At 30.3% G+C, this 15963-nt stretch overlaps 1 protein-coding gene across 1 annotated transcript; it reads right to left on the reverse strand.

Moving 5' to 3' along the window:
- Positions 1 to 502: 502 nt before the first annotated feature.
- On the reverse strand, positions 503 to 5830 carry MAPR4 (membrane-associated progesterone binding protein 4). The gene is made up of 8 exons (XM_022885347.2): positions 5639 to 5830; positions 5473 to 5549; positions 5318 to 5389; positions 4946 to 4983; positions 3878 to 3921; positions 3363 to 3409; positions 1849 to 2023; positions 503 to 976 (listed from the first exon to the last, which is right to left on the reverse strand). The coding sequence occupies exons 1-8, from the start codon at positions 5735 to 5737 to the stop codon at positions 809 to 811; spliced, it is 720 nt and encodes a 239-aa protein (XP_022741082.1). The 5' UTR covers positions 5738 to 5830; the 3' UTR covers positions 503 to 808.
- Positions 5831 to 15963: the final 10133 nt, after the last annotated feature.

A 15963-nucleotide genomic window follows, 5' to 3' on the forward strand; every position in this document is an offset into this window, starting at 1 on the left:
TATTCGGATAAATAACAAGATAATTTATTCCGCTCCCAATTTGATGGCCATGTTTTGCACAGAATAATTTTAATGACAAAATGGATATAAAAAGAATATAAAATAAAATAATTTAAAATTTTAATAAAAATCATACTTTCTGTTTATTTGTAAAAATAAATTATGACATAATAAATTTTATATTTTAAAATTTTAATTCGCAATAAATAAATATAAATACAAAAATTACCATATTATTCGAAAAGTAATAGAGTTATCATTTTTCTTATTATTATTTACTACCCTCTGTGAAAAAAAAATATACTGCTATCATTTTTAAAGTATTGTTCGTTTCGTTACTAATTTCTAAAATTTTTAATCAAATTAAAAAATACAATGAATAATTACTTTGTTCAAAAAGATGAATGATAAATTTGATCTAACCCTATTTAGAATGATGACTATGAACAGTGTTCCTCTTTTTATTTAGGAATTTTCTAAAGATTAGATCTTAGATTTCAACTAAAAAATTGATAAGAAAATCAATCATTGAAAAGTCAGAGACAATTCCACAACTGCACTAGGGATACATGACATCCATGTTATACAAACTCTTCATGTTACTCAAAACGTACCCAACATAATCTATATAGTAATTTTGCATCATATCTTCAAAAAGTTGCCTGAAAATTTTTTGGTTTTTGGGGTTATTATTGGGATTGGAACTCTTAAGATGCTCAACCCTGAAGTCACTCCGGTACCGCTGAACAAAGTTGTCTGGAATTTAGGGGACTTTAACTATACAGATGACCTCTTCAAGTGCTGTTACTTAAACTCGGCATCTCTTGGAAAGGTAATCACATCCGTCATAGACCTCCAACCCTGGCTGGCCAAGTTGATCTTCATTAAAGCAGGCACATCGCTTGCTCATCTTTCCTGTTAAAGCAATTTCTAAAGGTCTCTGAACCAACCTTGGGAAGCCATTATCGCACCAAACCTGATCACAATCATAAGTGGATAAAGCAGAACGACAATTCGGGATGTCTCGAAATTGCAGTGAGGTGTAGTCATCTTTCATGTTTCATCATTTGTGTAACAACTCAAATACCTTCTCCTTGTTAGCAAATGCCATTAATGAAAGAAAAGAAACGGAAATTAAACAAAATTTACACCTACTTGTTAGGGAAAAGTAATAAGGAGAGGCCAAATATTACTGCATAAAAAAGGAAGACCTGAATATGAAGACATATAATAGTCTATCATACACATCAAAGTCTGTGAATGGATCATCTATAGGGCTGAAAAAATGACCCTTAACATTGTTTATGCTAAAATTTCTAAACTAGGTCAAAGCTTTCTCCCTTATGTGTGTTTGTGTGAGAGTGTGAAGTACGCATGCGCACAACTATGCTTTAACCTTCTCTCATTCCATTTCTGGATTTTCAATAATAGGTTAATGCCAGTGGCCTATCCTCAAACCAAAAGTAAGAAGCATCTAGGGTGATTTAGACATCAGTTAGCACGCTCCATTATCTTCATTCATCTTTCACATCTCTCATCATAGTTTTTAGCTCTATTACTATATTTAAGAATATCAAAATAATTATATTTAATTTAACAAAGGGCATGGAAGCCATTGGAGCTTTAGGGATATTAGCTTCCACATTATAGATACTTCTATGACATACTTTGACAGAAGTTAGCATGTTTTCTTAGTTAAGTATAGAAGAAACAAAATGGATTTCGTTGAGATAAATCTTTTTGTTGGCAGGCATGAGTAGGGTGCGAATTTCAGCAGTGTTACTTAACTTTGCTAAAATTAAATTAGAAGGTTTTCCAGCTCGATTTCAAAGCTGTGAAAGCATATACCTCTCCACCATCATCTTGACTCCATCTTGAATTGCAACTGGGTTGTTTAGCTTCCATAATTTTTTGTTTCTCCAAGAGTTGTGCTCCTCTAGCAGCCTTTGCTTCTACTCCCTTTAGATATTTTGTGGGATTTCCTTGGCTATCGTAGTAGCGACCCACAAGCCTTCCAACAAATCTACAGCGATGAATCAAGAATTAAGCACATTCCAAAGCATTTTATTAATTGCTGATGAGCTTGTTAGTTTACTCTTCATAAAACAAAAGTCAATCACTAGACCAAAAGCACTAACATAGGGCAATAATATTAATCTATTTGAGGTGAATGAGAAAAAAAGGAATATGAATCTACACCAAACATATCAAAGTAACAAGAATTATATTAAAAATTGAAACAAGAAGCTGATTTGCCCTATGTTGCTTGGACTCAGCATGTTAGGTTGTGCACCCATGTCAACATGACTTGACACCGACAAGGTTATGGGATTTGTGTCTGATTCATCGGACATGGTTGGGGAAGTTTGCCACCAATTGAACCAAATCGATGCCTCAGAAAATAAAAAAAAAAGCTTTCCTTCAATTAGCCTATCAATTTCTTCTTTAAATATTGTATAATCTTTCCCTGTAATTCAAGTCATTCAAACAAACACAAGTTCATCACAAATAAAAAATTATGCAAGAACCAGGAAGAAGAAGGCAGATTGGAACTGAAAACAAAAAGAAAGCAAAAACTGAAACGAGAAAGGAGAAAGAATAGAAGTGCAGAGAAAGAAGAGAAGGGACATGGAGGAACATTCTCTTCTTCCTCCTTTCAATGTTCTTTTTTATTCATTTTTCTGTATTAATCCTTTATTTTTGGCTTTTACTTCCCCTCCTTTTTTCTTTTTGGTTCTAGAATGTTCCTCCATGCGTTCTCTCAGCACATCTCTTCTTTCTCTTTTCAGTGTTCTTTTTCTTAATTTTTCAATTTTGATACTGCACTTGTTCTTTCTAGTTCTTTAATAATTTGTGGATTGAATCCGTGTCTGTTTGAATAACTTGAATTAGGCAGAAAGGTTATACATCAATTGATGAGGAAATTGATGGGGTAATGGAAGAAAGAAATTGAAGAAAGCTTTTGGTTGGGGCATCGATTTGGTTCAATCGGTAGCAAACTTCCCAAACAGTGTCCGATGAATCTGATTCAAATCCCATATCATTGTCAAAGTCTAGTCATGTCAGCACAGTTGGTTCTGAGTCTCATTAACATAATTAAGTTCCTATAGTTTCTTACATATTGCTCCTCACATTACCGTACATATCAGAAATAAATACAGTTAAACCTAAAGCCTTGAATTAGATATTAAAAAACGTAGAGAACTATAGTCCTTTAGTGGTTTTAGGACTCAAACATCTGAAGGACATGTGCTTTCTCCCTGATAAGTTTGAATTCAAAATTATCAATATCCTAGAGTCTACAAAGAAATCTGGAAAAAAAGGTCTTCATGAAAAAAATTACTGAACAGTGAGGTACTCACTTGTAGCTTCTGAAGTAGAAGTCTCGCCATCCAACTACACTATGGACCTACAAACATGAAGAACAGTGTGAGACAAATGAATTTTACAACTAATATATGGCATTGGACATGACACATTCTTAAAAAGGCCCATCCTATAGTTATATCTTTTGTAAGTATGTAATTAGTGTTACAAAAATGAAAACTGAGTAACTTACTAGCATGATATACAGTGAAGAAACATGCATTTATACATAACTAAATCAATAAAAATTGTGTGACAAAGATGCCAGCGAAAAAGCATTTGTAAGAAATAAAACCAAGACCTAACTGTCAGAAAAAAAAGATGCCTGAAATAGCTTAAGCGCTTCTTTTAATTAAAGTGTAATTTGAGCTAATATGAGAAAAACTTTTCCTTTGTGCTTCTGATTAAAGGTTAGCCTCCACTAGCTTGCGGATAGATCAAAGGTAGGTTAAAGGGAAGGGCACATATATAACAGCATATCCCTAAAAGAGAAGTGGGAATATTTCATTACCTCAGTGCTGGATAAACCTCGCAATGAATCTGTAAGTCCATCTCCTGTTTGAAAAATGAAGAAATAAGAGATAAAATATTTAAAAAGCTAACAAAATGAAAATTAATATAGCAGAGCTTAGATATGTAATATTTTCTAACAGAAAATCACCTCCATACACAGTTTATTATTTTGTTAATTTAGGTACCAAAGGGATGCACAGTGAATATGCATAACTCCATTAAGATAGTCAGGAGATATAGTCAAAGGCCATCTAAATGTCAGTTTCCAAAACCTCACTGTTGTGTTTGTGTTAGCATCATAACATGAGGTTAAACCTAGAAGTGAAGTTCATTCTACGTGGTATCAATGAAACAATTATATTTGTCAAGTACAAATAACTTAACAAGAAATAAGAATAAAATATGCATATATTTAGCATGCGATTACATGTGCCCAATTGCTCATATCTATTCTAGCATGAGTAAAGTCATGAATCAGTCCAATTCTGGATTTCTTAGAATTTAGTCATAACTTTTCTCGACATCTTTTTTGTTTGCATTAAAGGTTGTTGACTCTATGTGACTATAATCCTCCTATGTTTCTCATGACCCTAACTGAAGATGGTATCTTCTAGAGATGGTTCTAGAGTTCATCATTTAGGATTTTCTCCTCCTCGATTGAATAATGTTATGCTAGAATGTGAAAATTAAGCAACTGGCCAAGCCTATGACTTTATAGCAAGAATATATAAATATCAACACCTTCAAATTGGTTTACATTGCATTTCATGGCGAAGCAAGGAATCAAAATACATGATTCTGTTATTTGACTCACTATATGAGGAACCATTGAGGAACCATAATTAGCCATTTCCCAATTTTCTATTGCTTGAGAAGAGACTTAGAATCTTGCTTTTGCATATATACAATCAGAATTGGTTCAGAATATGTCTAAGTCGGTGTACTACACTGTTTTTCTTTGTTTGCTCCATACTTTGATTTCGTGAACAGGTTTAAGTCATATGCACTGAAATATAAAACCCTCAAAACCATCCTTACAAGTGAGCAGAAGGATCACAATACTTACCTGAAAAGTTTCCAGAAACAAACGCACGGGAGGCATCTCTGAATCATCAAGAACATACAACAAATGAGATATCAGTTTGCAAGTTTGGAAATATAGTGAAAGCAGAGAAAAGATGTAATTGGCATATGAAGATATGCCCAACAAACTTTGGTCAGTGGGAATAATTGTCTCAATACTAGGAAATGATTGGGTAAAGCACATATCATAAAGGTAGCAACAACATCGAGAATTTCAACAAGAAATAGCAACTAATGCAGAAACACAATAAGAAGGTAATACGTGCAGACATATATATAAAAAGAAAAAATACTAATAATTAAGAAACATAACTACTTCAAGATTCCAATTTCCAAGTAAAAAAAAAAAAAGGACCTTCCGGCAAAATGATGGTAACCTCCTCCAGAACCATAGTGAGATTTTCCTTTAGTAACATCAAATACAGATCTGATCACAAAGAAATTAATCTGGATTAGCATCTTAAACATTTTTATTTATAATAATATGAAGAATAAGGCAAAAGAAAGTACCCCAAAATTCCTAACAGTATGGGTAATGAATCATCGGTTCCATTGTACAATGCCAGTTCTTCAGCAGTGAACAATTTCTGCATGAAAAACAACAAGAAAACATTTCCAGTTTCCACGCACAAAAACAGTGAAAAAACCCCCCCGAAAAAAGGAAAGAAAAGGAGACCTGTGTAGATTTAAATTTGAGGAAAAAAGCGATGAGAGCGACCAGAATTGTGAGTCCAAAGAAAGAAGAGGTTATAAATTTGTTTGCCGGAAATGGCATTGTTTCCAGGGCTGAGCTTCGAATTGAAATTTTATTAGCATCACTTGACTTTGGTTTAGGTAAAGCAATCGAAGACGAGACGATTAAACCCTTACGTTTACCACCATCACTTCAATTACTTTATTATTATTATTTTTTTTTCAATTTGGTCAAATTTTAGAATCCGGTCCCTATACTTCATAAAATGTTCAATTCAGTCCTTCCTCTTCTACACCATTTGGGTACTTTCAATTAGAATTCTTATTTTTTAATTTATTTGTTCAATTATTAACTAGACTCTATACCATTACATACTAGAATTATATTTTCCCTTTGCATAGGGTTATTTTTTAAAAAGAAAGCTGTTTATAAAAAAATAATAAAAAGATAATAAAATCAAAATAGTTATTTTAAAACATTAAAATTTGAAATTAAATATAAATTTTAATTATTAATTAATTATATCATTTATTTTTTATTGCTAATCATTTTTAAAGTAATTTAGTAAATTTAAATCATGAATAAAATTACAAATTAAATAAAAAGAAAAGAATTTTAAAAAGTAGAGTAATAAATATTTTATTTGTAATTAGGTTTAACCTAAATTTATTGAGTGTAATATTAACTTAAATTCAACCGAATCGATGTAGCCTACTTTTCTTACCTTTTTTTTTAATTTTTATTTACTAAATTGATGTAGTTTTGGTATTTTTACAAAAACTTAAATCTAACCCTAATTATAAAACTTTTTTTTCTTTTATTTCCTTATCTCATGAACTCCTAAGCCTATTTTTCTATGTTCTCTCCTTTCTTTTGTAGCAGTTATCAATTTTACCCTTAACAGTTGCCCTTCATTTTTTTTTCTTTATTTTTTTAAGTTGCTTTTATTTTTGGAAAAAAAAATCCTAATCTCTATTGGTTTTTCACCACTTTTTCCACAATCAATAACTATAAAAAACCCAATTTTTTTCTAGTATTTTTCGTTCAATGTTTTATCCATTGTTAAGGATTGTAAACATAGAAAATAATCACGAAAATAATCAAATATTAAGCATTATCTGATTCATTTATGTTGAGTTTGGATATTTACAATATAGGATTAACGGATTCGAATAATAAGTTTAGTATCTGTGATAGTTTTGGATAGGATTTGGATAATATTTATTGGATATATAATATTTGAATCCATATAAGTTTTAATGGATAGTATCAGATATCCAAATCGATATCCAAACCCGTTATCCATTTATATATGCAAAGTAAATAAAATTTTATATTTTTGAAAGATTTTGAACCTTAGCAAACAACCTTTATTAGTTATTAATTAAAAGTGAATTTGAATTTTAAATTTAATTCTCTTTTATTTTATATTTTTGCAAAAAAAATAGCTTATCTGATATTTAAATGGATTCAATATTTAATGGATAATACTTATTTAAATGGATTTGGATAGTGATTAGGGATGGCATCGGGTCGAGTTCGGGGTGGGTTTTGCCCGCCCCGAACCCGACCCAATGCCATCCCTAATCACTATTTGCTCGCCCCGAACCCGACCCGAGTTTATGCTTTATTAAACCCGAATCCGACCCGAAATTAATAAAAATATTATTTTTTAAATATAAAATATTATTTTTTAAATATAAATATTTAAAAATATCATTATATAAATATACATATAAATAATTAATTAATTAATTAAAAAATAATTTTTTAATAATGTCGGGTCGGGTAGGGTCGGGTTTTAGGCATACCCGAACCCGACCCGACCCCGATTGTTATCTAATTTTACCCTACCCGACCTCGACCTGAAACCCGAAATTCAAAAAAAAAAAACTCGACCCTATAGGGTTGGGTCGGGCCGGGCCAAAACCCGTCGGGGACGGGCTTGATTGCCGTCTCTAATAGTGATACAATATCTAATTGAATATTTAAATGGACTTGAATATAGGTTCTAGGAATAAGAAAAAATCTAGAAAACTAAAAATCGATTTGAAACTGTAGTGTTTAGATAAATTTTTTTTATTCAGTTTGAATTAAGTTCAAATATTAAATATATATTAGGTTCGATCATATTTTGAATCAAGAAGTGAAAAACTAAAAAAAATGAATTGAATTATATATTTTATTAGTTATATATATAGTTTTAAATTTTTATAAAATAAAATAATTATTTTATTTATAACTCTATTTAAATATATCAAAAATCATATTAAAATAATATATAAAAAATTAAATTTAAAAAATCGATGAATTGAACAGAACTAGTAGATCGGTTCAGATTCGAATTAGATTTTAAAAATTTATAGTATTATGCATCATTCGAAAAATCGAATCAAATATGATTTTATCCGAACCGCTATCACCCTTAACAAACACCTCAAAATAGCAAATATTCATTTTGTTACCATTGATATCCATTATTCTAAAAACAAATTTTCTCTATAAAAACCTAAAGTCAAAAGCCATCAACGACATTTTTTTCATCGCTTCTAGCAATAACATTTTTTAATTTAGTTATTTTTATGTTTTTGATTTGTTTTTTTATTGTGTGATGATTTATAATATTTTGGAAGTAGTACTAGATTAAGGGATTAATTGATTATTAATCCCTCAATCACACACTAATAGAAAATTAATAAGCTCGCAATTTTGAGGATATAGATTCACCATCTCAAAGATGCAAAATAAGATAACTCACACTCTATAGATAAAAAATCACCACTAATTTAGAAAGCCTACCATTTTAAGAAAAGCCTATGAGATATAGAACTTAGATAAAAACTAGAAGGTTTATTAACTTCAAATCACACTCATACCACATTTAATATATTATAGAATTGAGTTACTTTAAAACAATCCTTATAAGATTTTGAAACAACCCTCAAAAAATTAAAAATTTAAAAGACCATTACAAGATTTAAATTATGAAATTTAAAACAAAATACCCAAGAGACAAAGCATGGGGTTGGAATAAGGCTTCAATGTGATAGAAAATCAAGTTAGAAATAAGACTTCAAGGTTTTTTGGTGTATAAAAGTTTAGGATGAGGCAAGGCTTCCTATTGGTTAAGGGAGGTTTCCCATTCCAAGACCAAAGCAAATTGTAAGAGTTAAAAAAGACTTATTTTGGATTTAAAGATAGCCCAATAAGGGAGATTGCTAGCAACAGGATTCAAACCTAGCCTTACAAGTTAAGTAATTAGACTTTACCAACTCAACCAACCCCTATGGTCAACCTTGTGCTAGTAGAAAATAACATCGATGTGCTGAAAATTAGGCTTGAAATGTAAATCACAAAACTATCAAACTTGGATCTAGAATAAATTTTCCTATGTGACAGAAAATAAGCTGAAATTCTTTTGTAAAATATGACGGCTAGGATACTGACAAAATCTAAATTTTGAATTATTATTTCAGATCTAGAATTTTCACATTAATTATGGCACCAAATTCAAATGAGTTGGATGGAATCTTGATCAAAGAATATGTTAAGACATTTTATGGTCATAAGGGTATTATGAATTTTTTCTCTTAGAGAATGACTCATCAACAAAACAAAGGTAATTTAATCATTTCAACTTGAGTTGATATGTTAAGCCAACTTGAAGTTTCGGAGCCCATGTCATCTTAGCTAACTTAACTCTTCACTTGAAGGCACATGAGAATGCTAACTTGTAACCTTTTAATTGGACTACTGCCTGATAGGTTAGGTAGGCTAACATTGTTAGCCCTAGACTTATCTTTTAAAGCTCGATTTGTCTTGGCCTGACATTTTCACCCTATAGGTATAAATAGCCCCATCACATCAAGAATAGGTATTTAGTTCTCTATTTTTTTCTTAAGATTGTTTTTTTTTCTTGATTACTGACTTAAGTATAGAAACATAAATGCTAAAGAAACCTTTCACTTTTGCTTTTAATCGACTTCTAACCTTGTAATTTTAAGTCTTTGGTCTCATCAAGAGAACTCAATACAAACATTTTAGGGCACTAGGTAAGGGCCTTGTCCATCTAGCTGAACTAATCATGCTTTCTAAGAAAAAAGGTGTAAAAAAAGAGATAACATTATTGCTATTGGAACTTTCACCTAACTCAGCCAATCGAAATCGACCTATACAAACAACCAACCATTGAGCAATTCGAAGCCCTTACCTAATAATTACAATTACTAAAAAAATTTATTCAGAACTTAACTCTTTTATAGACCTTAAAAGAACCAAATCCTATGGCATCGAGAAGCCCATAAACACTAAAACTACCAACTTATGATGATAGTGTTACCTCGTTAGCCTATAAAGAGGATGAAACCCCCAAAAGTTGTTATCCACAAATACCTGAACATAAACCACTTAAAAATCGAAACAAGTTTACCTCAGAACCACAATACAACAAAAACTTAGAAGCTTGGATGAAGGCATGGAGAAAGAGCTTAGAATAAAGCTTGTACCTTTAATGATGACTCAAGTTTTTAAAAACATCCCCTTTAATCGAAGACATTGATCGAGTTTTGACACTAAAGGAATTCAAAATGCTTACCTAAGAAACTTATGACGGCACCACTGATCTCTTTGACCACTTTGAGCTTTATAAAACTAACATGTTAATATAGGAAGCCAATGAACCTCTAATGTGCAAAAAACTTGCCACAGCCCTTAATGGGTAGCTCAGTCATGGTACACTAATTTGGAACCAAGAACGATCTTAACTTTCAAGTAGCTTGGCCACTTTGTCAGTAATTGACAAATAAAAAAAACTACAATAAGTTTGATATCCATCTATTAAGGATGAAATGAACCCTTGAAAGAATATGTCACATATTTTAATGCTTAAGCTCTTCATGTGAAAAACTTAAAGCAAGCTGCTAAAGAAGACATTTTAAACTAACCTTATCTTTGGAATCTCTAAAAACTTTGGTTAACATGTTTTTGATATTTGAGAAGTACATCAATGCAGAAGCTACAATAGTAAATAGCTAAGATGAATGAGGGACATCTCTTCACCTCAGTAAAAAAATAGGCAAAAAGAACAACAATCCCTTAAAAAGAAAAAATTCACTGATGGGTACCTTAGGATAAGGAGTTTAAGCAGAAAATACAATGATTACACTACATTGAATACCTACTAAAAGAAGATTCTATTACAAATTGAAAGAAACCTTGAGATCAAATAGCTTAAGTGACTAAAGCAAAATAGCAAAAGAGATTTGATCGAAATGTGCTTTTCATAAGGATCATAGCCACAATATCAAGGATTGCATAGATTTGATGAGTAAAATAGAAAACTTGATTAAAAAAGGTTAACTAAATAAATTTATGAATCACAAAAGATAAGGACAATGTAGGAGAGTTTCAAAGGCAAAAACAGGATAAAAAAATCAAATAAGAATAAAAAAAAGAAAAAAAGGTGATGATCAAGGTAATATCGATCACAGGCCCAACTAGAGGGATGAACAAAGATATGATGTGGACAATAGACCATTGTAGGGATTATCAATGTGATAATTGGTGGGATCTTAGCATTAACTAAAAAAATTTTGATCAAGGAATGGTAATGGTCATTGGGTCTATAGTCAAGAAATAGAGGAATTAAAATGTTAAGTCGACTTATTTCAGTTCAAAAAATTTAAAAAAAATCTAATTCCCTTATGAAGATGTGATTGTCATACAAGTTGTTGTGTACAATCATGTGATGAAGAGGATACTGTTTGATAATGAAAACTTGATGAATGTATTCTATTACTCTACAATGTTGAAGATGAAGATCATCGAGGGTATATTGAACCTTTTACCATCATTTTGATTGGTTTTAAAAATGAACAAGTGCTAGTTAAAGGCATTATCAGGTTGTCGATCATATTAGGAACCAAGCCAAAGACAATCACCTCAGTTGTTGAATTTATAGATATAGATGTTCCTTCTGTATACAACATGATTTTAGAGGGATTGAGCTAGTTTGCTATGAGAATTGTTGGCTTAACATCTCACATGAAAATCAAATTTTATACTCTCAATAGGATAAGAGAGGTTCAAAATATCAGTTCATAGTAAGGTAATGTTCTGTCACTACCATGGAGAGAAGGATTTAGGTAACAGACTACAAGCTCAGCCAATGTCGAAGAGACATAAGACAGTGATAGGATAAAAGTTAGAGTGATGGTAGAAGAAAAAAATGCAAAAAAAAAAAAAGGTTTGAGGGTTAAAAGTATATGACTGACTAACTCGAGAAGTAATGAACATTCTCTTTTAAGAGCCAAAAAAAAAAAAAAAAACAAACACTTAACCTGAAAAGTTGTAAATATTTTTTGAAGCCAATCTTTTAAGTTGGCATTGAAATCTTTGAATGAATTTTAAATTGAGCTTTTAAATCAATACCATGAATAACAGATCATTGAATGAATTCATTTTGATAGATTTCATGCTTAGCATCTTATTGCATGAGTTTGTTTTCAATTAAACAAATAAATAAAATTTGTAAAAATTCACATTGGAAATTGTCCTATTTGTAGGAGTCAATCCTAACATAAATGAGCAAAAAGAAATCATTGGTCAAAGGCTCAAAACTAATCTCACCTGATGTGAACCATTATAATATTTGATACTTGTGTTGTGTTTTGAAAATAATCAAGAAAAATGCATCTAAATAAAAGCCAAGCTTAACCAAAAAGAGAAATTCATACAAGTATTAAGAAAAAAGTTGATCTATTTGCATGGATCCATAAAATATACTTGGAATCGATCCCTCAATAATAGTCCATAAATTGTATACTGACCCAAAAATAAAATCAATTTGACAAAAGAAGAGGTGTTTTGCCCTTAAAAGATAAAAAGTGATTGAGGAAAAGGTAGATAAACTACTAAAAGCTGGGTTCACCAGAGAAGTAAATTACCTTGAATGAATAGCTAACGTGGTAATAATGAAAAAACACAACATGAAATGGAAAATGTATATCGATTTTACCGACCTCAATAAGGTTTGCTTGAAGGATAATTTTTTTCTACTGACTATAGATCAGTTGGTAAATTATAGTGTCGGACATGGTTTGCTCAGTTTCATAGATGCATACTTAAGCTACAATTAGATAAAATGCTAAAGGAGAATAAGGAAAAAACTATGTTTGTGACTAAGCGTAGACACCTAATTTTATCAAGATAGAATCTAACCAGTTGTGCGACCTTTAAAATTCAACCCAGTTTGAATCCAATATTTCTTTAACTTTGACAAGTTTTCAAAGTTGAATTTAGAATCAATTTGACAAAATGTCTTAAGGTCAAACTCAGTTAAATTTGATCAAAATCAATCAAACCGAATCAAACTCAAGTTAACATTTAAATTTCACAACTAAATAGGATTAACAAGGCTTGTGATTGAAATTGATGATTTTAATGTACTAAAAACCTTTATTATACCTCGAGAAGGATAAAATTACGAAAATACCTTTTAGAGGTATTTTTATAATTTGACTTCCTTGAAGTTAGTTTTTCATGAAAATTTTCAAATCATGATTAAACATTATTTTATGATTGTTGATGCATTAAAACCCTAATCGCAATTGTGAGATGTGAAATTACCAAAATACATTTTTAAGGGTATTTTCATAATTTAACTTTTTCAAGGTTGGTTTTTCGTGAAAAGCTTTACATCGTGTATTGATATCATTTTATGATTTTTTGTTTATTAAAAACCTTGATCGCACCTTAAAAGATGTAAAATTACTAAAATACCATTTACGAGTATTTTTGTAATTTGATTTTTCTAAGATCAGTTTTTCACAAAATACTTCAAATCATGTTTTTAAATTATTTTATATTTTTTGGTGCATTAAAGGCCCTAATCACACCTCAAGAGGTATGAAATTACCAAAATACCTATTAAGATATTTTTGTAATTTGACATTCCCAATGTTGGTTTTTCACGAAAACTTCCAAATTATGTTTTGGTATTATTTTATAATAAAATCACAAAAACAAAGAAAGGATCATGATTTTTCAAGAGAATTAAACATAAAGGTCAAAACTTTAAAAAGGGCAAAAGGGTCTTTTCAAGTTGTTTTAGCTGCACCAACAGCTTTATTTTATGTTGTATTCATCATGAACCACTGATCTTTCAATAGCCTAGATCTAAGAGTGAAAGGTGATTGCTTGGACAAAAAAAAACTTAAAGGAATGTTAATAGCCTTTGGATGCAATTTTGATTAAAGGCTCTATGCATTTGCATGGCCTTTATATTCATCATTTAAGGCTAAAGATTAGAAAGGGGAGAAAAAGAAAGAAAAATTTGGGAAAAAGCTCTTAAAACATATAATTTCTACTATATTCTTCATATTTTTTCATATTCATTTCCATACTTTTTATATTAGTCTCCTTTAATTTTTGTATGTTTTAAAGAGAGAACACTTCCCTCCATAGTTATTTGATTCTATAACTTCAAGTTTGATCTAAAAATTTAATTAATTAATCAATAATTTAGGTTTATAATAAAAGAGATGAAGCATAAGTAATAATCCACCATTATTAAAGCCTAAGGGAGGTTCAACCAAACTTTCATTTCTTCATAGTTGAATCTCGTTGTCTTTCTATGTTTTCCTTCTTATGAATAATGTATTGGATGATTTGAATGTTATATTATATGTTATTTGTATGATTGTTGATTGTTTTAATAGTTTGCATGATGTGTTTGGCTAGAATTTATGTTTCTATGGTTTTCTCCTAAGGTTGTTTATTTCATGTTTAATGAAAATCCTTTAATAATAAAATTCCATCATAAGTGAGTTTGCCAAATGTTTGATGCATGTTCTAACTAAATAAAAGATTGCATGATTGTGGAAATGTCATAGGGAGCATTTGGCCAAAAATCCCCCATTGCTTGGTCGAAACTCCTAAGCTTGTGTTTATAGCCAAATATTGATCATTTCATGTTTAGTTGCTTGTGTTCTTGATCATTTCCCCACATTTTTTATTTATTTGATGAAATTTTCAATGAATAAAAGTGTAGAGTTAATGAATTTTATATTAGATTTTACTTTGTTTGCATGTTTTTTATTTAAAACAAAAATGGTGGAGACATTTTCCTTTTGTTTGGCCAAAATAATATGGCATGACAAATGGTTTGGCTAAACCTCCTTAACCTTAGAACCCTTGGTGTTTAATCCATTTTTACTATATTGTTACATGCTTGTTCAGTTTGTGGTATGTTTGTAAATATACCTAAGTCTTGGTATCCATATTCACCCATATTTCGTACATTAAAAATTGCATTTTTATCAATGGTATCTTGATTATTTTGTTACATACGTTCACCATGCAAACCTTAAACTACTATACAAGCCCAAACCATAAGCAAATTTTAAACCAGTAAGCAAAATCCTAAACTCTAAACTTAAACACTAAACCAAACCTTAAAAACCTTGATTGCATCTTGAAAGGTGTAAAATTATCAAAATATTTTATAGAAATATTCTCGTAATTTAACCTTCTCGATGTTGATTTTTCATGAAAAATTTTAAATCATGTTTTAGATCATTATATGATTTTTAGTGTATTAGAAATCTTGATTGCACTTCGAAAGGTGTGAAATTACTAAAATAACTTTTATGAGAATTCTTGTAATTTGATTTTCTTGAGGTTGATTTCTCACAAAACTCTTCATATAATGTTTTGATTATTTTATAATCTTTGCTATATTAAAAGCCCCAACATACCTCAAGAGATATGAAATTACCAAAATTTATTTTAGATGCACTTTTCTAATTTGACATTCTCAAAGTCAATTTTTCACAAAAACTTTCAATCATATTTTCATATTATTTGATGATTTTTTATGCATTAAAATCACAAAAACAAAGAAGGGATCATTTTTTTCCAAGAAAAATGCATAGAAAGATCAAAACTTTAAAATGGGCAAAATGATCTTTTCACAATATTCAAGCTGCACCTAAAACCTTATTTTGTATTGGATTATCATGAACCATTGATCTTTCAAATGCTTAGAATTAAAAGTGAATGATGATACTTGAAAAATAAACTTGGAGAAAGGTTAGCAATCTTTGGATGCAATTTTGATCAAAAGCTTTCATGCATTTGCATGGCCAAGGAATAGGGAGGCAGCCAAGGAAGTGGCATGAAAATGAGAAGAAAAGGGAGAGAAAAAAAAATTTAGGAAAGCTCTTAAAAGGTATAATTTCTACTATATTCTTCATACTTGTTCATATTAGTTTCCTTTGATTTTGTGTTCTTTCAGGAGAAAACAACTC

The sequence above is a fragment of the Durio zibethinus genome, chromosome 10, assembly GCF_047325235.1.
Source record: "Durio zibethinus cultivar Kanyao isolate XHJ-2024 chromosome 10, ASM4732523v1, whole genome shotgun sequence".
In the NCBI taxonomy this organism is placed as follows: domain Eukaryota; kingdom Viridiplantae; phylum Streptophyta; class Magnoliopsida; order Malvales; family Malvaceae; genus Durio; species Durio zibethinus.